Consider the following 24137-nt stretch of genomic DNA (forward strand, 5'->3'; position numbering starts at 1 on the left):
TAAAGTTGTATTACTGCATTGGTCACAGGCATCAAGAAACTAAAGCTACTAAAACATCCCGCATCTTTATTGTAACACCAACGTAAAACCACGCATAAAGAGCACACTTCTAAACACATTTATCCCTCGCGGCACACTCCACCTCATTTCATCTGCGGACCCTCAGTAACTAACATCGACACATCTGCTTTCACAGCTTTGCCAGTTTCAACCCTGTGACTTGTAAGAACCTAATCTGTTAGAGCCACTAAACTCTGTTTGCCTAACACATATGCTCAGACAGCCTGCTACTCATATTGCGCCTGTCCCAGTCTGTCATCGCAATGACATGAAATAGATAGGTGAAAAAAATAGCAAGCTTGAAGGCATGCAGATGAAACGGGTCGGCTTGACAAATCGGATGGGGCTGATGTTTGGACGCGCTTGTAGAAGGCGTGCTTCTAATAAGCCAGGGATCGGCGAGGCGTGAAAACTCCTGTATCCTGTCTGTTCTGATCAAGAGTGCTGAGCTGGATTTGCCTGACCTGAATGAAAAGCCATCGCCCCTTCAGCATCGGGGTAAAGATAAGTTTCATCTGCAGTGGCTTATCACCTACACCAGGGGACAATCTATGTAATGGTACCATTGGCTGTGCAGCCGAGTGAACACGCTCAGTCAATCTTTCTCTGGAGGCGCAGAAATATGATTTATTGAATGTCATGTATTCGTTTTGTGCATTCAAACATATCTAAATTTTCTGATGATGACAGAGAATTTTTGGGCGAGACTTTACCACTACAGATGAGGTTCTTCAATAGATGCCCCTGTCTGTTACAGGAGTTTAAGGAACAGTCTGCATCAACAAATCATAATGAATGAAAACAGCCTTGAATTCTGAAATAGATCGAATCAGAATCACCTGAATCCAAAGTACAATTTAAGCACTGCAAGACCTAAACCTATTTTGCAGTTAAAGGCGCGCTTACTGTACTTAAAAAAACATCCCTTGCTGCTAATAACCAAGTTCAGCATGTGATGAAATGCTTGAGTCATGTAGAAACACACATGGCGAGGGACAAAGACAGAACGGAAGCTGCATGCATGTTTTTGTGTGTCTGACCTGCGGAATGTAGGGGAAGCGATATCGGGGTACTTGGAGCCCGGCTGCCTTAGGCCTGATTGGCCAGTTGAACTGGATGTGGGGCTGGACTTGGGGGAGGTGGATAGTCCTGTTGCGGCGTCCTGGTCTGACACCGCCACTTTCTCCTTGTCGGTCTGGTTGATGGTGATGGGACTGGAGCGGTCGGAGCTCACTTTACCGTCCCTGCGCTTGGCGGCCGCTTGTGTCGCCGCCGCCCCACCAGCTGACTTGCCGCTCACGTTCGAGTCGATGCTGCTGGAACTGGAGCGGTGCCCGCCGCGTCCTGCTGCCGCTCCGCTGGATGACTTGGCCGGTCTGGGCAGGGAGCGGTACTGCAGTGTCACTTTGGAGCCGCTGCAGCTGAGCAGGATGCCGTCATCCTGCGGCTGTGAGCCGTCCAAGCTGGTCTTGCGCACACCGCCGATGCCTGTGCCTTTGCCGAGGGCAGCTGAGGATTTGGGCGCCTTGCCCAGTGTGGCTGAGCCACTGGCGAGCGTTGCCCCGCTGGAGGTGATAAGGGCGCCGCTGGCACCTGGGATTTTCTTGTATCCAAAAGTCGCAGTAGTGGGTGGGCGCCCGATGCCGGAGGGAGGTTTCTTGCCTTCATCTCCACTACTCTTCCCAGCATCGGAGGGTGAGCGCTGGATGGCGGCTGAACTCTTGGAAGGCGCCTTGCCCTTCTCTGAGGCCTTAGCGTCATCAGTTTTGCCTGTCAATTTGCATAAAGACTTATTAGTGCAAATACAAAAAGAAATCACCCTCAGCAGATTCTTGGCCCAGCTCTCGTTTTTTTGTTTAATCACCTGTGGGGCCACAGAGCAGGAAAAGCCAAATTAGTGTACATTTAGGCCAGCAGCCAGAAACCTGTTTATCACAGCTCAGCTGCATTGAACAGCAATACTTATCTTCAACAAAGCTGCCAAGCTTGCTGAGTGGACTGAAATGTAAGAGCAGCTGCACAGTTTCCAAGCACAGGTATCAGTGATTTTTTTTTCGAGCATAGGCAACAAATATGCTGCAACTCGCAACTCTCCATTACAAAAATCAATATTAGTAAAAAAGTAAAGGCACATCTACTGCATTTCATTTCTACGTGTAGATTGTAGATAATAAAACAACTTTCACCTGGTGTTTTGTGGGCAGCAGAGGTACCCTTGGTCCTGGGTGGCGTGATGCCCACCTGGGCAGTCATGCCCCGCCTCCACGAGCCCGTCTGGGACATCTGGGCCAACGCGGCGGCCTTCTGACCGGCTTCCTCGTACTGACTCTGGGATTGAGCGGAAGAGGAGGACGAGGAGGTCTTCCAGCGGGATGAGCCGCTGCCGGGGTCCATGCTCGCGTCTAGCTCCTCCTCCACCTTCTTCAGGTCCTCAGCTCCGGCCCAGCTGCTGCTCACCTCCTGCTCTGCATGTTTGGACCGGCTTCCTTTCTGGGACTAGGGGGTGGTGGTTGTGGGTGTCAAAGAAAGCACATATAGATGGTTCAGTAAAATAATGACTGTGGTACCTAAAACCTGGAATATTGTTGTTTTATAAATGAAAGAAAGTGCAATTTAATGTCTTTATCTTAAAGAAAAAGGTGAGCAATGATGTAAAGTATTAGCTATTTGTAGTTTAAAGTAGATGATCTTTTATGATCATATTTAAAGACATACAGCCACAACAGCAAGATATAAGTCCCTGCACCAACGGAGCAGTGGGGTGTGTGTTTGTGTGTGAAGTCGTAGCTATCTTTGGAATCACCCATGTCAAAATCTCTTCTTTTGGGACTCGTGCAAATACGCCCACACACGTACACACACACAGCAGTGATAACTAGCCTACCTTGACAGATGGCCAGTCTCCCTAGCAACACTACAGTCTCTTAAGAGCCCGGTCTGTTGAGTATTTCATGAGGGGCCAAAGATACTTGGCAGAATACTGCAAACGCCTGCGAGGAGAGCTGAGCAGTGGCCTTTGGTTCACAGTTAATTCCCTCAGCTGTGATTACAGAGCTCGCACACAGACTGGCCTTGGGTTTCATGCTAAACCGTCATGCTTGTAGCTCTGCATTCGATGAAGATATTTAGTCAGATCTGGAGATTCAATCTTTTATATACATTTTTATTTTCAGTCCTTTACAGATCATTTACTATCAAAGTCTGTATCTGCTCTGTTACCCTTCTCTGTTATGTTTTGTGTTAAAGAAGTACTCTAGGGATTTGGTATTGCAGTTTCATGAAGTTGAGGGACAAATAAGAAGTTAAAAAAGGAATGGTCAAAATCTGCCAGGATGTCCTGACTTTATTTCCTGGTATGGATCAAGCTACAAACGTAAGGAAAACTTCCCATTAAAAAAAAAGGTTCCCATTAAGTTGTAATGCAGGCTTTCTTTTAAAGGGTGTTAGTCTCAATGCCAAGAGATTAACCCAATTTGTAACTACAGATGCGAGACTGGAGTTGAAGTTAAGGAATGACGTGGGACCGGATCGTTTTTACAAGTAGCCAGTGTACAAGCTAATTTTAAAGCACTAAAAAGTTGACAGCTGGTGGGTTCTGTGATTGTATTTTGGCAGATGTGTTCCGCATCTTTTGCTCTCCACACTCTGTTTTCCTGTATTCAACCAAAGCCTGCTCAAACGTGATTGGTCAGTACTACTGGGTCTATAAACAGACTGCATATGAATGCAGAATTTGTTTAAAGAGGTGACGTTCTGAGATACATGCTAGCATGCAGGTGTTTAGCATGTGTAATGCATACCATATTCACCATATTGTTGTAGTATGATAGCATGAAACAGTTGCTAGTTAGCACTAAACACAAAGAACAGCTGAGGCTGATGGGAATGCCGATTTGCATGTATTTTGGTCATGAACCAAAATACTGGAGAATTTAAAATGATTTGACCTGATGGTGGCGCTAGAGGAACGGTCAGGGCATTACAGAGCGGTTGGTGCACGTGTCCTAACCTGTGCTCCCTTGCTTTTGCGCGATGAGCTGACGGCGGAGTAGGCGGGTGTGTTCAGATCGTCGGTGCTGATGTTATCCAGTGTGTCGCTCAGGCCGCTGCTCACCGAGCTGCTGTCGTCCCAACTGCAGGAGGAGAAGAGCAGAGGTCAGTGAGTTCATATTTTCTAGCTCGTGAAAGTCATTTCAGTGTGTTCAGTAGAAGCGACAGCCATTCTCTGACCAGGATCGACTGGTTTCTTCTGACCTTACCCAGGGTGCTCTGTGCTTTACTAACAAAGCATACTGCCTGAACAATCCGCCATCTTCACCTTCTGACTCTAATTGCAACTTCTAAATGTCACTGACTGAAGATTTTGCAGAAAAAAAAGAGCTGGAATGAATTGCAAGTAAAGTCTTCCCACCAGCAAGACCAGCGTACTTGTAGGGATCTTTTGTAATTGCCCAATTTGTCCCTTTAAACAGCTGCGCTCCTTTTTAGGGCCCCATTTACTTGTGGGTATTTGAGTTCTTTTTTTGACCCCCCCAAAAGAAAACAAAAATAGGCATTGGCTCATTAATCGTTAAGTTTCTTATACACTCTGAGTGTGCAGAGGAATAAAAGGATCTTCACTGGCTGTTTTGAAGGCTGACAGAGCCATTGATGTGGATCGTGTGGATCCTACAGCGATCACTTCCACACACACACACACACACACACACACACACACACACACACACACACACACACACACACACACACACACACACACACACACACACACACACACACACACACACTCTGTTTAATTCCAACATAATTAAAACTCCTGCAATATGTTTCTCTAATCTGAAAACCCATTTTCAGCTATCAGACACAATAAATCACCTTCAATTACAATATCTCATTCTCTTTCATTGCTTCTTGCTTAAACACACACACACACACACACACACACACACACACACACACACACACACACACACACACACACACACACACACACACACACACACACACACACACACACACACACACACACACACACAATATGAGTCAGCCAGCATCGCAGGTGTGACAGCTCACATACACCTCACAGATACTAACACTGCATGCAGGTTTGCCTTTATGTGAGTTTGTGTAAGAGAGTTTGCATGACGAATCTGATCAGAACATCCTTGAGAGTTGAATTTAAATCCAGAAGGAAAAATGACTGAGCAGCACAGCAGGCACACACAGCTAGAGAGATGACAATCAATATTAACAAAATGACTGTAAACGCAACGGCATAACAGACAGATAACAAAAGAGCCAACAATAATTTTTCACTAACAGATCCTTTCATCTCATGTGAATTTCCAGTCTGACGGATCGCAAACAACACCCGGCGTTTGAAACTATCTTTTCAAACAGAACTACTTCCAGAAGCTAATTACACTTTTATCAACCAGTGAATTCGGGCTCCGCCATCTATAATTCATCGCAGGCAAAGATGGGACCCGAAGGCAGGCTGAAAAATGAGAGAATAATGAGTCATTCTTTGACAAAAGGCTCACAAAGGATGAAGGGGATGGGGATGGTGGGGGCGTTCAGTAGCTCTACCTCGCAAGATAATGGCGTTATTGATTTTTCTAAAGTTTGTTCCAAAAATCAATAGCCATAAGAGTTTTTATGCTTAAAATGTATAGCCATTCATGAGCTATATTGCATCCTTTTATTACATTAGATTGTTAATAGTCATGAAAAAACACTCATGAATGTTAAGCAGCCTGTTGCTTGAGTAGACGTGCAAAATTGAATAGATGGTCTATGATGACCAAGTGTAAAAAAGGTTGTAATGAATGTAGTGCAGAGCAGACACCTTGCAACCCAGTTGTCCACTGGTGCAGTGTGAAATTGATTTGCTCTTATGACAGATTCAGAATGAGCGTCATTTATCCTCATGGCTAAAATCTGGCCGAGTCATGTCTGCATAAAACTACAAACTGCAGTTATAGCTCTATATAATATGTTGTTATGCAGGCTTTCAGCCTGGAAAAAATGAAATATATAATAAACAAATATTTCTTAAAAAACATTTTGTCTTGAAAAGAAGAACCGTGAAGGAGAAAACAGGCACTGAGCCTCTGTGTTGTTGAGCATCATAACCAATTTCTTATTTCACCATCCTTGATCTCTCATCTTGAGATTTAATTTTCCTTCAATTCAAAGCCGTTATCCCCCCCAAAAAACGCCTCAGAGACGGATGTTTGAAGCGCAGAGCAGCTTGTCATCCCAAAAAATAAATGGCATCCTCGCTGTGAATGAGAGCTTATAATATGTGTGTGTGTGTGTGTGTGTGTGTGTGTGTGTGTGTGTGTGTGTGTGTGTGTGTGTGTGTGTGTGTGTGTCCACAGCTTTACTGCAGTTGCTTAGTAAAAAAAAAAAAAAAAAAAAAGAGGCCTCTGCCGAGCGCTGTGAGTGGAGCTCTGATATCAGAGACGAGTGTGTTTGAGTAAGTGTTTCCATGCGCCGGGCTTTTGCAAACAAAGCTTGTGGAAATCGATGGCTTTGAAACATGCCCGGCTTGTTTCCCTTTAATCGTTTCCTCTCATCTGCACTTAAGCCTGTCTTTGCTGATACCGGGGCTGAGTTTTGAGTTGAGGGCAGCATCGTCTGACTGCAGCTGACTGCAGCTGACTGCCTGTGACTTTGTTTGAAGAAGGCAACAGCGAGCTGAGGATCATATCAGAGTATCGGAGTTAAACGTGCAGACGCCTGCCGGGGCGGGGGTCTTTTGAGCTTTGGCTGTGACGGCGGCTGCAGGGTCACCTTGACAAACTGATTTAAAGATTGCTCAGCTTTACAGCAACGGGGGAGTTGCAGTGCACTCTGCAGAATCCTCTGAGACCAGCCTTCGGTTTGTGACAAGACAGCGGGGGGATGACGGAGACAAATTTAATGCTCCAAACAAAATGAAGCAGTCCAAAGTGACTTGGCTACACTCCAAAACACACATAAATACATACAGAAAGCCCTGTCTCTAAAATCTATTAAATTAATTTGTTTTAACAAAATATATTGGCTCTGTGAGCTCAAAAGCATCAACTTCTCAAAGAGAAACATGCTTTAAAGATGCACAACGCAAATATCGTTCAGGCTTCTTTTTAAATTGAGAAAAGGTTCACTTTTTCCACATCGTCATTAATTTCCTCCCAAACGGAGACAAGTTGGACTTGATAACAAGACGTGCCGCACATTCGCTTGGGTGGTGCTGAAAGTGGAATGGTGAAACAGCGGTCAGAGGATGGTTAGTCTATCCTCATAATATGCAGGGCGGAGGCAGATGGCTGCGAAGGAGCTCATTGACTTCCAATTCTTATCTAAACACGAAGAGTGTAGTCTTCCCCTGGCTCCTTCCTCCTAGGGTGGTCTCTCTAATACAATATTGAAAATCCTCTTTCTGGCGGATCAGCGGGAGAACTGTGGGTAATATGATTCTAACTACGTAGTGGGTAATTCTCGATTAATTAACACAATGAGGCACAGCGGAAAGCTCTCGGAGTCATCGTCACAAAGTAAAGATACCCTTTAGTCTTCGCGCTCACTTCTGTAAATTGAATTCTTTAGGCCTGTTTCTGTTAATTAACAGACTTGTACTGTTAGTATAACTTGCTGAATGGAAAATGCAAACAATGGACATGTCATAGGTGGAGCTGTAAACATATTGGCCTCAAAGCTAGAGGGCAACAAAAGAGTACATGCAGCAACTATTGAGGTGCTATGGAGGAAGGCAATGACAGGAGCTTTAAGCAGTCCTCCATCTTTGGTTTTGTTTCTTATGATTATCATTTATCATTATTAAGATGACATTGTTGTCCACAGACGACCAACTTTTATCAACGTTACGAGACTTTCAAATATATCTAACTCCAGGAGGCAAGAAAATAGAAAAAAAACTAGCGGATTTATGAAAACTCACAGTGAGGTAATAGCTGAGTCATCGATATTGATCAGCCTCCCCAAAAACCCTGCTGATAGGGCGGGGAAAAAAGATCCACTATTGCACCCTCAGTGGCCCAGCTGCTCCAGCAGAGCTTCTAACCTAACAGTAATGGATGACTGCGTTTGTCTTTGTCGATGTGAAGCCGGGGACTGCTGCTGTGGAGGAGCATCAGGGCTCTGTGGATTTTCCTGATATAAAAGGAAGAGCAACGAAAAAAGAAATTTCGCTTCCTCCTCCTTAGAAACCCTGCCTGACTCTAACGGGCTGAATATTTCATCGGACCGACTCCCTGGATCAGCTCCGACTGCTCTGACGGAGCAGAACCGTGGCCGAGCAAAGCTCCTCCCCTCAGACCTGCACACGCGTCACAACATCTCCTTCAGGGGGGGGATATATCCTCAAAAAATGGCACAGACAAACTCAGTAACCCTACAGCGTGGGCGGGTGGGCCGGACTTTTGTATGTCGTAAGTTCTTAAATTAACAATGAGCGACGATGTACAGAGCAGAACGCTTAAGAGGAGGCCCGCTGTGGAGAATGTTGCCGTCTCTCCCATATTCATAAGGGAGGCAGTGAAATGCACAGATGGCACCAAACAAGTCATCCTATCCAAACACACTGGGTTTCAATTGTGATAGTTCTGTTCATTAGAAGAACAAGAATGGATGCCTTGGATCGTATCGCCCTACATAGCGCGACCTTTTGTCGGTTGGTGTGAAGCAGGGATTGTTATGGAATTGTATGATAACTAGTGCTATAAAAAGCTATGGCCTGATTTTTCAAAACCCTGAACCTGCCACTTAACACAAAAAAAGCTGGAGCAGAGCTTCTCACCAGTCAAAGGCAGCTACCTAGTGGGTGGGAACATAGAGAAAAGTGAATTAAATGAGGATGGAAAGAGACGTGTACCCTTCCAAATGTTTGCATTTCTTTGCAGATTCTTTTGCAAATCCCTGATTTGCGCCCGCTGCGTTGTAGCATGCGACTGTGAACACACTGCTGTGTCTCCAGTCGACTGTGCAAACATCGGCTCATGCAATATTCAATAGACTTGGTCTTGTTTCTTTTCAAAGACCCAGAGGACAAAATGCTATTAGCAGCACGAAACAAAAGGAATAACATCGGTGATTACTCTGTATCGTGGAGATTAATGAGATTATGAGGAGGGGGTGGATAAATATTTGGCATGAATAGTGTTGGAGTGTAAATGGGATGTCTACAGATGGGAGAGTGCAAGGCGACCTCAAGAGGACTTCTTACGTAACAAAACATAGAGAAAAAAAACCAACTCATATGTGATGGTATTTTAAAGACACAGGGACCCGTATGGATGATCATGAGTGTCTAACACTTAATCCAGAATATGTATCAATATGTGTCAAAATCCTAACTCCATTTTTTAATTTTGGTGTCTTAGATTCATATAAATTAACACTTGGTTGAAAAAAAACAACATGTGGATGAATTGTAAAATATATTGGCAACAACATCAAAGTTTAGGAAGACACAGTCCTCACCTAGCAGCAATTAAAAGTACAAAAACACCTTGTAAATTAATTCCTATTTCCTCTACCCTTTGATTGTTTTGACTATTTCTCAAAGCTGGAACGAAGACAGAGTTTTTTATGTTGTTTTTTTTGCAGCTGCTTGGTTGACAGTAAAGGCTGAATGAGTGGACTGAGAATTTTTAAACGAACAAATCACCTTTATCTACAAAAGAAGATGTTAACTCTGATTAAAGCCCATACCAAAGTCTAATAAAGGCCAAATACCTTTGTTCTTTTCTTCAAAAACCATTTAATTAGCGATTCATGTCCTTCTGTCTCAAGTTAAGTAATTATTTACCTGTTTACAGCTCAGCTTGGCACTCCCATTGCTTGCTTGTGAGGTTAATACTGAATTCTGCTCAAGTTCATTCACTGTCTATGGGCCTTAGTCTATCATGCAGTCTAAAAATAACTTTACCACACCCTCAATATAAGAAACATCACCACAGATGGTCTAAGAAAACAACAAAAAAGCAAAAAATATAAGCTTGATCAAAAGTGTGTAAATTGTCTATTAAATCGGGCCTTAAATCTGAATTGTTAAGGGTTTCTCAATGTGTTTGATGCTCGCTTCAGGTACCATAATAAATCACTAACTTGCTAGAGAGCTCAGAGAATAAAACAGAAAAAGCCACAACAAAGACGTCCTTTCTACAACCACCATGACAACTCACAAGTGTCACAAGCAAAACTTTGAAATGCAAAGTTTCTGTTTCTCTCACTCCCACACATACACACACACACACACACACACACACACACACACACACACACACACACACACACACACACACACACACACACACACACACACACACACACACACACACATATAGAGCAGCGCTCAGCAATGTAAATGGAAAGCACTCATACTTAATTTGTCTGTGCCATAATCCCAGTTAATGCCACTGAGCCCTCGCAATTAAACATGAGAAAACACCAAGACATCCGCACAAATGACTCCTCTTCTCCTTCCTGTCAGTGGGCTGCCAAAGCTGGTCGAGGGTCTCACAGACTCTGATGGAGAGCACAAAGAGCCGGCCTATCAGAGCACATTAGACAGTCTGACCCAACTCAAACAGCAGCACAAAGAAGCATCAATGAGTTTTACAGGTTTTCAGTGTGGAAGAGTTTCTAGCTGTGCCGTCAACTCACCTCTTGAGGGATGTACACGGCCTGTCTCCTTGCCACAGAACTCTTCCCTACCACGCCCCACTACCACGGGAGGCGAAGCCCCACCTGACGGATAGGCTAGAAGCTGTGAGGCGACTGGGAGTCCGGAGAGGAAATGGGAATGAGAGACAAAGGAAGGGAAGGACTACCTCACTCTTTCACTTTCACCTCGGTGCTTTCTGATGCTGTTGCTGCTGGCTCCCCCTCCTCCTTCTCTCTCTCTCTCTCTCTCCCTTCATCTCCCCTCCCCTCCCCACCAGGATGGGCCCGTCAGCCCTCGGAGAGGCAATCAGACAGCAGCAGGGGCTACCAAGGGTTAATCAAAGCAGGGGGATGACAGTGCAGAATCGAGGCCAAATCAAGAAGGGAAGGGCTTTGTGCCGGTGCAAGGGACGACTGTGCCAAGCCTTTCACCCAAACGTCTCTGACTGACTGGAAGTGATGTCATGCATAATACGTGAGATGCTCAGAAACGTCAGCCTGGTGTTGGGACATTATTCATGATCCCCAAGCAGTGTAATGGCGGGCAGCACAGCAGGAGGAAAGGATGAGAGAGTTGGTATTTGTCTTTATTTATACGAGAAGACTCATATCAGTGCAACAAAGTATATCTTTTTTTTGTTGTTGAAGTCTGGTGTCAGAGGGCAGTAAACGCCAACCGCAGAGCCAGAAATCCAAATGATTACAGTATGAGCCACCCTGCTTCATATTTTCTTTTGGGACACAACTGAGGCTAACCAACCAATTCTTATTTCTATTACAATATAAGTTTTTCATCTCTGATGCTGTTAGTGTCTTTTTACTCAGGAAAGAGCTGAAATTGACTGCACACAGGTTGAATCACCACTGTGAAATGAGAGCGGGTGATAGAAATAATCAAAGCAGGATTATTAAGGAATTGTCACAGGAAGAGAAAAGTATTTGATGAGACTTGATCGACTGTGGGATCCAATTCAGCTCGTCCACAACTCAATTAAAGAAAAGGAACAGAGCGACCTTGGAGGGACGTGATGCAAGTGTGTCCGTTGCCAAGCAGTGACGGACAGCGGGACGTCAGAGCTGACGGGCTGGGCCGGTTAAATAAACGCTTTCCTGCTGCAATGCAGTCAAAGACGACAACAGAATCGTTAGCCGCTCAGCAGCGTGGGGTTTGCAGCGAGCTGATGCATCCCGGCGGGGGTTTGTTCCAGTCCGTGGCAAACTGCTGGCAAGCATGCAAACAAACAGACAGCATAAGTGCTCTCAAGCCACCACCGGCCGGACAGCAGACCTCCTCCTCATCCTCCTCTGGCCAAAAAGGACATGAACACACTAAACCATGTTTTAAATACATTTTAAAGTGCATCATTTTCTTCTGACATGGGAGGATCAACCAACGCTACTACAATGAAGAGTGATCTATTACTTTAAACTATCAAAATGCATGAACAGGAGATGAGCTTAAAAGAAGGGCTGAAGCAAATTGTTGTTCAAACCAAGAAAGAGAAAAAAAAAGCTCATTCCAGCTTTTTAAAATTCCAATATGTACCTGTTTTCAGATTTTTCTATGATGGTAAAAATGAATATCTCTTTTTTTTGGACTGTTGGACAGACAAAAAAAGCGTTTTGAACACGTCATCTGGGAAGATGCGATGGGCAAACTGTTCACCATCAATCCTCACACCAAATCCTTTTCTGGCATAAAGAATCCTTTATCCTGCCAGGATCATGGCATCACAACTCAATAGATAGTGACAGCTCTCCCAAATCCCCAAGCTGAGGTTTGAATCCCACCACCAGTGGTCTTGGCGCGTGTCCATAATTAATGATGAACAACCGACATCGGACTGTGTCTCTATGGGAAACACTTGACGGAGTTGCAACAGTTAACAGTGTGTCAGATCTGTCAAGTCCTTGACCTCCTTTATTGTAATTTATCAAAGATGATGATTTTGATGATGATGAGGTAACAGAGTGTATATATTGGATATGGACAATATTGATATTTTCGTTTGGGTCATTATAGGTCTTCTTTACAGGTGCCCTGTTTAAAAAAGACAACAATAGGTTGCGGTGCAGCGTAAATGCTCGACTGCCCTAATTACACCATAACGCCCGTCATCTAACACGATTACATTTTCATAATCCACAACAGAGTCGGGCTCCATGGCACTGGAGTGAATTAGCGGTGATGGGAGCTTTGTCGATTCTTATCTTCACAAACTCATTAGGCCTGTCAGATGACGAATGGAGTCATATCCTCTGCAAATCTTCGACCACATGAAGTGGGGCGGATGCAGCAGAAGTGCCCCGCAGTTTACTTAACCTAAATTCTACATGCATTAGCACTATATGAAGACAGATATTTCACGTACCCTGTTATCTTCAGACACATTAGGGTTCTGTCACACAAAACGCAGGACTTTTAAGACCATCCTAGGTAATTTATGCTGGCTGGATGGATTCAGAAAATATGGTGAGAATGATTTCAAATGCTCCATTTGCAAGTTATGAATAGAATGACAGGACAAATGATGACCCTGAAAGTGATAACAAGAACTCAAAGCGACGCTTTTAATTCCATGGTGTTGTTTTTCTCTTTGTTTTATCAAAACTTATTTCTGCACGCTTCGACTCATAAAACATGCAGACAATTCAATCCTGAAAATGAATTCCCAATCCAAGTAAACGGTCTCCGCACCGACAGCCAAATAAGCTGCCGATCTCTCCTCGGTAAACACTCGTCCCTTTATGCTATAGACAAACTTTATTCCATTAAAAGTTTGAAAAGTCACCAGAGCGTTAAGGCTCCAGATATATTGGAACCATTGCGGGTAATGGAGGGAATCGCTGTCTTTCTAATGCTGCACTACATCAATGCACAGTTAAGATCCACGGGTCACCTTCTTGTTCCCTCCTAACATTACATCATGCGCACATCAATTTTCATATTTCCATTTTCATAAGGGAACTCTAGACACACGATTACAGGTAGAAATGTCTTAAATTCCAAGTCTTTCATTTAAGTGTGAGTCCTCAACCTGCTATCTAAGGGATTTAAGGGACATCCTAAGATTTCCCTTAAGTCTTAGGATGTCAGAATAAATACAACTGCATGGCATGGACATTATGAGGCCTCTTCAGCTCATGCAATATGCACTAGGGAGAGATATAAATGTCTTATTACTGTCTTATGTCACCTCTGTGGAAACAACATGCAGTAAAGGTTCCCGACTGGTCCACCAACTGTGGACATAACAGTAGCAGGTGAAAGCCTCTGAGAGCTTCCTTTCTTAATAATTAATGTTTTCCTCTATTCTGTCAGAAGCAAAGCATGAATGGAACAGCTGAGAAATGGAGGAAACTTAGGGGTCATAAAATATTATTGGTGGGGGGAGAAAGGTCGCAAAACAGAGAGGGGTTATGTTTTTTGTTTTTTTTCCTGCAGGAAGGATCATCTGAGTTATTTCATTTTTTCTCACCATGTTTTATGTTAACCTTTTCTACAAATCACATATCAGCATTATCTCGTTTTTGTAGTCTTTATTGGAATATGAGAATGTTAACGTTCAAACGCAACTAAATGATATCATATTTTTATGCTTTGCATCCCTCAGTTATTAATGGAGAAACAAATCGCAAATGGAGTGTCTGAAGATATATATTTATAACATTACGGTGGGATTTTGGTTAAAATAAATAAATAATTAAAGCCAAAAATAATTGTGTCCAATTATTATCCAGCCAAGATCTTTCTAGTTGCCAGTGGTTTGGTACATTTTGTAAATAGAAAAAAAGTTTAATGAATTTTAAGTAAAGAGGTAAAAATGAAACACCAAAGTATGGTTTACATTTTGTACTACCTTGCAATTTGCAAGTGCTTTCATCATTTCAAGAACGTGACCATATGGGACCTGTCATCGATCAGAGAGAAAGGAAGACAGGTCCAACCTCACCTTCAGCCTTGTCACCCCCGGTCCAACCAGAGTCCAGGTGGATAGGCCACCTATGGGTGACATCTCCAGTGTGCCTGCTGTCGTCTATCAATATTGTCATCTAAATTTCAGCAATAAAGCACATTAGCGAATTTAAAACTAAAGTTCTTATCCAATGACTTGTTGCTGAATTGTGTCTAAAAGCTGGATTTTTATTACTCGCAGCAGTTCATTTCTGGGGGCTTACACTGTCAAATATAACGTAGAGCTCGCTGGGAGCTACATATTTCTACAATACGGTGTCATTTATCTGCAGCTTTTGGGACAATATCTCAAAATGAATGATCTTCCGTTAAGCCCATGAGGGCCATGCTGTTTCTCACCTCTCAGCAGATGAATAACCTGCCCCTGACAGACAGAACTCAGAGGGGAATATGGCCCAAAGATCATCATGCTGAGAGTCTCAGAGAGAAGGACGAGCCGCCATAACAGAATACACTAACAGCACTCATCAAACATACATTTTATATCTAGGATACACAATGTCAATTTTTGTCAGTTTGTTAAAAAGCATTTAGGAAAATAATTAGAGAAATATTGACAAAATTGGGCACTGATCTAAGGCTGAATTCAGACACAAATTAATGAGTGATTGCTAAACTGGAAGGCTTGTATTTAGCCAGTGAAACAGCACTTGTGGACATTTGGGGCTTGGAAAGGGGAAATAGAACTTCCTTCACCCGAGTTCAGGAACTAGCAAAACTCACGTTAGGAAAACTGAAGTGGGGCGGTGTGTCTTTTGATTTCATCACTGCCCGTTCTGCAACTACTTGACTTCACTTATTAATTCAGTGAGTAGAGTAATTAATAAGGATATCCAGCTTCCCCTGGAGGAAATTCAGAGAAATATTCAGATTCATGATAAATAGAGGGAGAAGCATCCAGAATGAATCAACGCCACAATATAAGAATCATAAGGGTTACTTAGCGCCCCCCCCTGAAACTTTCCCTTGAGCTACTCTGAATGAATAGATGTTAATTAGTGCCTGTTTGTGGGCCGCAATTTGCCTGTTTTTGAGAGGAAATAGATCTGTATGCAAGCACCTGCACAAGTGAGGACACACAATTGCACGAACACACAGGGCACAAACACAAACACACACACACACACACACACACACACACACACACACACACACACACACACACACACACACACACACACACAAACACACACGCGAGGCAGACACAGCTGGGTACTCAAATCGGCGATAAAACTTCTTCCAATTATCATCACAGTTTGCTAAGTTTAGTCTGTGCTCATCATTAAGGGGGTAAAGACTGAAAAAAGACAAAGTGTCTGAGAAACTGACGGGTGCCAGGAAACTGGAGAAAGCTAGAAAGCTGAGACGTTGAGGCGCTGCACTTTCAGGTGCGACCTGGGGGGATATTTTCTACCTAAGCGGAGACGAACTTCACAGGAACTTATATAACGACTGGCTTTGTCATGAAAAAAAACCCCCTTCTCCTTCCAAATCTCCTTGCTGCTTACGGCAGCACCAAGGAGCCGAGCAGCCTCAACTGCAACTGTCACTGCGCCGCAGAGTGACAGCTCAGCAGCACACACGCACGCACGCACGCACGCACGCACGCACACACACACACACACACACACACACACGCACACACCACACAAACACACATCTCTCCACACGCACACACTTTAAGTTGTGTAGCCCGGAACAGGCACACAAACAAGCTTTTTTTTTTTTTTCTTTCTTTTTTCTCTCAAGCCTGGACAACACAACCACGACAAATTCACACACACACTGGTCTCCAATCCCCCAAAAGCTTCAAATAACAAAACAAAAAAAACACAGAGCCAGCTGCCATAGTCCAGGCCTCAAACAAGAGGCACACACACACACACACACACACACACACACACACACACACACACACACACACACACACACACACACACACACACACACACACACACACACACACACACACACACACACACACACCGGGATGCTAAAAACGAGGCCCAGGTTACTTATTCATGTCTCTGCTGAGAACGGGAAGCCTGTCGGTGTCAAAACACTCTCCTTGGGCATATTTTCTCGACAGTAAAGCCACGAGCATGCGCTCATCTATGTTTCATGACAGCAGGGTATTTTTAGAGAGGGGCTTTCGGCCGAGACCGAATTCACCATTGTTTTATATATGGACCGATCTTAAGAAGAGATCTGAGCTTCTGTTCAGCCGCTCCAGGGCAGATGGTCAGTTTCAGGAATTTCTACTGGATTCTTAGCATGAACGAAAAACCGCCAGAACACTCTTTGTCACATTAATAAGGACATGTCTAATCATATTTTTTAAAACAGATATTTTCCTCAACGTTAAAAAAAATAAAAAATGTCCTAAACATCTTCGTTTTACAAAATATCTCTGTTCACACTAGAACGCAGAAACCAATCCAAACGCTAGCTGGGCCTATATGTGGTTGTGATAATTCAAATACCAGAGAAGAACATTTTGAGCATGCTCATTGAGATTTTTTCAGTTTTAGCAAATACTTACCAATAGAAAAGCAATAGCTAATTATTTCTTTATGTATAAATACTTGATATTTGGTGCTATGGTGAAAACTCAAATGGACTCATGTGGACAAACAACGAGGTGAAGTTGCTGCTTTGCATCACTTTACTATATCAGGCGATGAAAGCCCAAGAAAAGGTTGATAGGGAGTCTTGTTATCCAAAGTATTCAGACATTTCAGTGGACTTTCAGGAACAGTATTCTTCCAAGGATGACTTTGAGAAGGGGGGGGGCGAGTTTCCTGAAAAGACACGATAAACATGGCAATGTAACGTGACACAGATGAACTGGGATGCTGCAGTGGCGTTCTTGAAGGAACTTTAAAACTATCTTAACTGCTCGTCTTTTTCCTCTACCATTCCAAGTGAACCACTGCAGCAATTTCCCAAAGCAACATGGACACACACACAGCTGATCTGATCAAAAATAAAGATCAGCGGTATCTAACACCAGCTATAGTTCCATCAAGCACACATCTCATAGTGAAGGAGACATCCAAGACCACACAGTTCCAGCCCCAGCTGGTCTCTCAGTCACCTGCAGGCTGTGAGTCTCGATCTGCTGAGTGGTTCAGATGAATATCCTCTGGGGCTCTGTTGGTTTGGGATGAAGCTGCCATGGGGGTCGTTATGGACGGAGAATAGCTTAATGAGCCTCGTGGGAGATCAGTTTGTGTACACAGACCCCAAGTCTCTCTACTCCTGCCAGTGTGCTGGGAGAACTGGGTAGTGTACGCTCCCTAACTTCATATCCAGCCAACAGGAGTTAAAATCTGTTGCTCTGCTCTAACAACTTCTTACTCGATTGCAGCCACTCTATGTCAGTAGACTTTCTGAAAGTCAAGTTTTGTGACCACAGACATTATGAAGAAGCTTTAACATAGTAGTTAGAGTGATAGCCATGGAAGACGTTGCTGTTTCTGCACAGTTTCTGGGTAACCAATGGGTGACGTCACAGTGACTATGTCTACCTCCTATATACAGTCTATGTGTGTAGCACAACATTTAACTGTATAACCTTATGTCACACCAGAATATTTCCCAAACAGTTACACTTATGTTTGAATCCTTCAATTCCCAAAGTCCTAAACAGTTAAAATATTTTGGGCCCAAAAAGTTAGCCAGTTTACCCCCATCCATGTTCACAATCTGTGACACCTGCTGACCAGTGGCCCCAAATGACAAAAAGTGGAAAACAGGGCTAGTGATTTATGGTCTGCTAACAATTTAGCGAGTGAGCAACGAAGGAAAAATAGTTTTTGAAGAGCGCGGTAACACGTTGGAGATATACAGCAGTGAGGATGTCAAACAAACTATCCTGAGCCTGACTGACATGCTGGCAGAATTACTGAAGTCGCAGCATCACACCTCTGATTTTATGCTAGTGGAAGTTTTTTTTTGTAATCTTACTTTCTTCGATTCTTTTTTTCGCTGAAATGTCCTTGTAGCTGTTAAATTGTCCCAGAGGACAAACATTGACCAGTTGGGTTGTGTGTTGTGGTTAAGGTTGGACTGTGAAAACCTCTTGAGAATCCACAACTGACTCAAGAAGTTCAGACTCCTTCTCCGGGGATCCATTGGTGAAAGACATTGAAGGAAATGTACATTTAAATGAGCCACTTGATAATGAGCACAACAAAAGTATTAACTACAACATTTTATTAGAGCATCACTCCTGAATGTCACCAATTAAGGATCCTCTATAGGCCTGTTCCCCTTTAGTCAACTCCTTACTGCACACTTTTATTTTGTCTTGGGTAAGGGAGCCAAAAGAAAGCAGCACTGGAGCAGACATGCAAGAAGAAAAATGTCAACGATGCTGCCTGCGTTCCGGTTAGTTTATAGTGACCATAAAGAAAAATAAATGGAGGAGCCACACAATAGCATATTCGACTCACTTACAATCTGAGAATAAATGCTTAGCTGGTATTTGTCATTCCTACAACGGCAGCTTGTGCATTTGAGGGGATGAAAAGTTCTCCAAAGTCAGCGAACAGATTGTTTGAACCTGGGCCTTAACCGCTACTCATTTCACTTAAAGCCAGGGGAGGGTTTGGGGGGGGGGTTAGGTGGAAAGGAAGACGAATGCTTTGGGATAAAGACGGGAAGGCAGATCCTGTCCTACGGAGGGAGCTGAAGCCAGGCTGAGGTGTGCAATCGCTGTAGAAATGAATCCCCCCCCTGAGCTTTGTCGTGTGTCAGTGGGAAGTGACAGCTCAGCTTCTGACAATCACACATGTCAGAGGGAGGCAGCGAGGGAGCTTTAGAGCCATGTGTACTTTTGTGTGTATGTACATTCACATAGTTTTGTCAGAGAAAAATTGAGGTAGGGAAAAAAAACAAAAAAAACAGGGTTTCAGAGTTCAAATTCTGCTCCAATCTGGAGTCTGCTGCCTGCAGGCATCTGAAGGGGAAGCAGGCATCAATATTTCCACATCGCCCCCCGAGGCCCTGAAGCGCTAACACAGACTTTAGCTGTGAAAAGCTGCACTTTTTTTTTTGTCAAGGTAAGGTGTGGAACACTTCAGACATAATATCCAAATACAGAGATAAATCGCAAGTGGGGTGAGGCTGCGACTTGGCAAATTGAGGAGACGGGGTTCACGGGGTTCGTACTTATTCTAATCCGATCCATACATCCCTCTTCCCTGAATGTCAAAGTCTGACAGGCAGACCAGCGTGAGACTGACGGGGGGGCAGGCAGGTTAATCGCCCGCTCCGAGCCTCCGGTCAGGTTCTGACGCGTTGTGACGCTCGGCCGATCACAGATACGATCGGACTCGCCCCTGGCTGACCGGCTCAGCTGGCTGTTGTGACAAACGCGCCCTGTGACGCCACGTTGACCACAAACAGAGGGATCAGCTGGGCCGTGACACTATTGGATTATTTAGACCAGTTACAAACAAATTCAACAGAAAGCAAAACATCGCCAGCATGTCTGCAAGTCCTACCTGGTTAAATTCACCTTATGTGACCGTGCACATTAGCGCCTTGAATAATCCATAAAGTGAGTGCCTTTAACAGCCCTTTACTGATTTAAAGCATTACAGCTAACCTGAGAGCTAAATCAGATGGCCTCCCACTCTAAACACTGCCATTCATTAAAGTCTTGGCAGGAGTTAGGAGTTGCGACGCTGGGAAATGTCCCGGCGTCGGTCGATTCCCAGCAGCCTCTCTGACGGCCTGTCATCACAATCTTGGCTTGACAGCTTTTAAAATCGATGGCACGTCTCTCCCTCTCACCTCACTTAGCCTTGGACGTCCCTGCTGTAGGGATGCTGCCCTCTGAAGGACATAAACTTACTTCATACTTTTTAATTCAAGTTTGTTTGTTTTTTCAGTTTTTTTTGTTTTGTCATGACAGCGCTCTTAAGCTACTTTTAGAGAGAGCAGCGGATATTCACAAAATCCTCTTTGTAATTGTATGTTGAGGGGTTCCAGATGGTGGTAAAATGTGTATGATGAAGATGTTTCTTTTCATACAATGGTGAACCAAATGTACAAGTTTGTTTACATTTACCGCTAATGCTTCGCCTTGTTGGGGTGCCAAGTTGTCAAGTAGCAAATACAAGGTGAACGCTTCATCTGCTGATTACATCAACTCAGTTGTTTATTAGAGGATGTGCCTGCAGTTTCTGCTCGGGGAAAGTTGACGCGGTCTCAAACTTTCCACCATTCACACGGTAGCGTGCCGCTTTCTTTCTGACACACACGCATCACCGGCTGCAGACCACAGTCTGATGCATTTGCCCTTGCAAACTTCCACCTGGCTCCTGCTGAAAGTGAATGAGGAGCCCCTGGAGTTTACACCGTCCAATTCATTGCAAAGTGCTAAATGCCAAAAATCTAAATGTGAAACACAGACACTGTATGCAAATTTTGGATATTTATCAATTTGCTTATCCAGCGTGTCCGTGCGTGAATCGCAAAAACTGTGGAAGCTCAATCAGACCTGGACGCGGCCAACACCGATGTCAAAATGCACATCATCGGGGAAAGCGAGCAGTGTGATTGACGGACTCCATCCTTACCTGTCTATGTCGCCCTGCATCTCTTTGCTCCCTCTCTGGGATGCATCTCGAGAGGAGGCGGCGGCGGCGTCGGAGGCTCGGCCCGCGTTCCGTGCATACAGATGGAGGCCACCGTCGGTGAGGTATCTGTGAGAGGGGAGTCAATTAGAGGAAGTACATGTCGAAGAGGGGGTTGTATGCTGTGCAGATTTGTAAATGCGTGATATTGGGCTTTGTAGATCAAACTGACCCGACTTGACATGTCCGGCCTCAGTTTGGCATGACAAGTCTGAGTTATTCAGTATTTCTGTTTTTTGATTTTTTTTAATGAATAAAGAGCAGTAGATTAATTTAACTAAACCAGTAGAGAAAATTCAGTGTCTTGATAGATACACTGATTAATGAGCACAGTTTATGTGCTTTTTTTGGGAACTCTCAAAAAGCTGTTCAAAATGAATACGTGTGCGTGGCAGCGAGTAAGTTGTAAGATTTCCAGGCTACTGCCAGAAAGCTATCAGACACGGCTGATAAGACATGGGGATCATTAGCGTTGAGCTAATTAAGCTAATAATTCAGCTAATCACCTTCCCCTCCCGACATGTTCTTACATTTTCCGTTCTGACACGTCTTTAATCCTACGGATGCTCTACTCCATCTCTCCTCGCTTTACTTCCCCTCGACAGCTTGTCCTGCACCCAAAACTCTTTTTCGGGTAATCTAAAGAATGCCAAGCAAGAGCGTCGTTCTTGTGCGGTGTGTGTGGAATGTAAAATGCTTTTTTTTCATAACAGAACTCCCACTTGCTGCAGGCATTTATCGCTATTGAGTAATTGAAGGCCCATGATGTTTTGTTGAAGATGCTGACTCATCTTTTTTCATTCAGTGTATTGAGTGTCCTCGAGGTTCACGCTCCCCTTTCAATGCATGAAGAACCTATGATGGCCTTGGTGCATGTCAGCTATTTGTATTAGTGTACACAGAAAGATGGTAGAGGCCTTGGTGACTGTATGAATACACAGCCAACCGTGAATTTCATATAAACCCAGTGGGCTCTGCAACATTGAATGGAACTATTCATTTGTATGGATGATCCTTCAAGAAAACAAACAGCCTCTAAAGTAGCATTGAAGTTAGTAGAAGGTCAACCCATATTCAAGCTTCTGGCAGTCAAGCTTACTAGTCTCACAACACGTCACGAATAATAGAATGCTTTGATATTTGTAAGTAATGTGATCAATGCATAAAAAGGAAAACAAATAAGAAATTACCACTTAAGATTGCATGAAAGTTTCACACATATCAAAGTAAATGGGTTCAAGTAGAAGATGGCTATCATGAGCAAATACTTAACTTAACTTAACTTTACTACCTAACCTCAACCATACAAACCTTTTGCCAAACAGACATTTCAGCTCTCTAAAGCCACCGCTAACACCAGTCTAAACCAAGTTTTAGATTGTTATTAGCTGAAATTGGTAGGCACATTTTGTCTTATGGTCCAAGTATTATAGTCCTTATATTTTGCATTTTAGAGTTCATGACTACAGTGGCCCTGACAGTTCAACACACTGAAAAATAAGGATTAATAAGAATTTGACAACACATGCGCGGCATTTAGAAGAATCGCTGCGAGAAGCTCACAACACAACAATTTTGTTTCCCATTGGACACTAAAAAGTGACGCACACGGCTGTGACATGCAGTGCCAGTGGTTGGTGAAGATGTTTCTTCATTTGCTAGTGTTGTGTCTATTTGCTCTCGTTTTCTTAATTTGCAGTGCACAGAGCTCTCGGGGGCCCATTTTAAAAAAATGTAATTTGCAGAGAAATATTTAGTCACCGATTCAAATATAAAACCACCAAAACTCAGTACAAAGGATTGGTTGCTGCTATTAGTCTCATATTGAACAACATTCCTTAATTTCAGAGAATTCAATTTAAAGCTGGCTATGATGATGTACAAGGTTTGAACGGTACCTGGTGGAGTTTTTGGCCCCTAGCAGCACTATGGAGTAATCATTTTATGGGTGGTTGCCAGTTTTGTTTGTGCTATGATCACATATGCATGCAAGTGAGCACGTAGGTGATACGATTCACATCCTACAGTCAATATCATGCTATTCCTTTGGTCAGCAGTTGGTGGCGTTAATGTTAAAAGACATATAGCAATGCAGTAATGAAGAAGAACACTGCTAGAAAGCTAATATGCTTGTAAACAATGTACAGAAAGGAAATACAAAATATGTCTTGGTGAGTTACATGAGTCTAAACTTTTGTTCAGTTATTTATGTTAATAAACTTATGGTCAAATCATCGATTGGGCCTTTAAAGCAGGGATTAGTCAGTGCATCAGAGGAAGCTAACATGCTTATCACTAGTCGTCCTACCCGCTGGTGATCTCATCCATCCGGCCGTTCCTCCCTAGGATGTCCCCATCACTCACGTACCCTGCCATCTCCATCTGCTTCCCGCCTTCCGGCCCTCCTCCTCCTCCCCTCTCCCCCTGCTCCGCCCCCTCGCCCCCGCTGCCGCTCGCCTCAGGGGGGCGCTGTACACAAACCTGGAGGGGTCCGCGTGGCCGCTGTAGCGCCCTGTGGTGGTGCCGGCGCTCGTCGTGCTCGCCCTGGGCGCGGCGTAGCTGCTGGGCATTGAGGGGGCGTCGCCCGCCTGGAGGCGTGGGGTTTGTGATTGGCCCAGACGCCAGGCCATGGGGGAGGAGCGTGGGGTGAGGGCAGGTAGGTTCCGCCCATTGACCTCGGTGGTTACCGTGGTGTCAAAGGTCGTTTCTAGTGTACTGTGAAGACAGAAGTGTGGAGAAAGGAAATACGGGTTAATCCTGACTTCTTTGGAAAAGTGCCT

At 44.0% G+C, this 24137-nt stretch overlaps 1 protein-coding gene across 3 annotated transcripts in view; it reads right to left on the reverse strand.

The window, feature by feature from the left end:
* Window positions 1-24137, reverse strand: part of nav3 (neuron navigator 3) — a 294795-nt gene that overhangs the window by 36028 nt on the left and 234630 nt on the right. For all 3 annotated transcript variants that reach the window (XM_054624281.1, XM_054624280.1, XM_054624279.1), the window contains exons 11-15: window positions 23839-24072; window positions 21301-21426; window positions 4070-4193; window positions 2247-2556; window positions 1101-1830 (exon numbers count right to left, since the gene is read on the reverse strand). In XM_054624281.1, coding sequence (XP_054480256.1) covers window positions 1101-1830; window positions 2247-2556; window positions 4070-4193; window positions 21301-21426; window positions 23839-24072 — 1524 coding nt within the window. The remainder of the gene's footprint in view (window positions 1-1100; window positions 1831-2246; window positions 2557-4069; window positions 4194-21300; window positions 21427-23838; window positions 24073-24137) is intronic.

The sequence above is a fragment of the Anoplopoma fimbria genome, chromosome 23 (genome assembly GCF_027596085.1).
Source record: "Anoplopoma fimbria isolate UVic2021 breed Golden Eagle Sablefish chromosome 23, Afim_UVic_2022, whole genome shotgun sequence".
Classification (NCBI taxonomy): Eukaryota; Metazoa; Chordata; class Actinopteri; order Perciformes; family Anoplopomatidae; genus Anoplopoma; species Anoplopoma fimbria.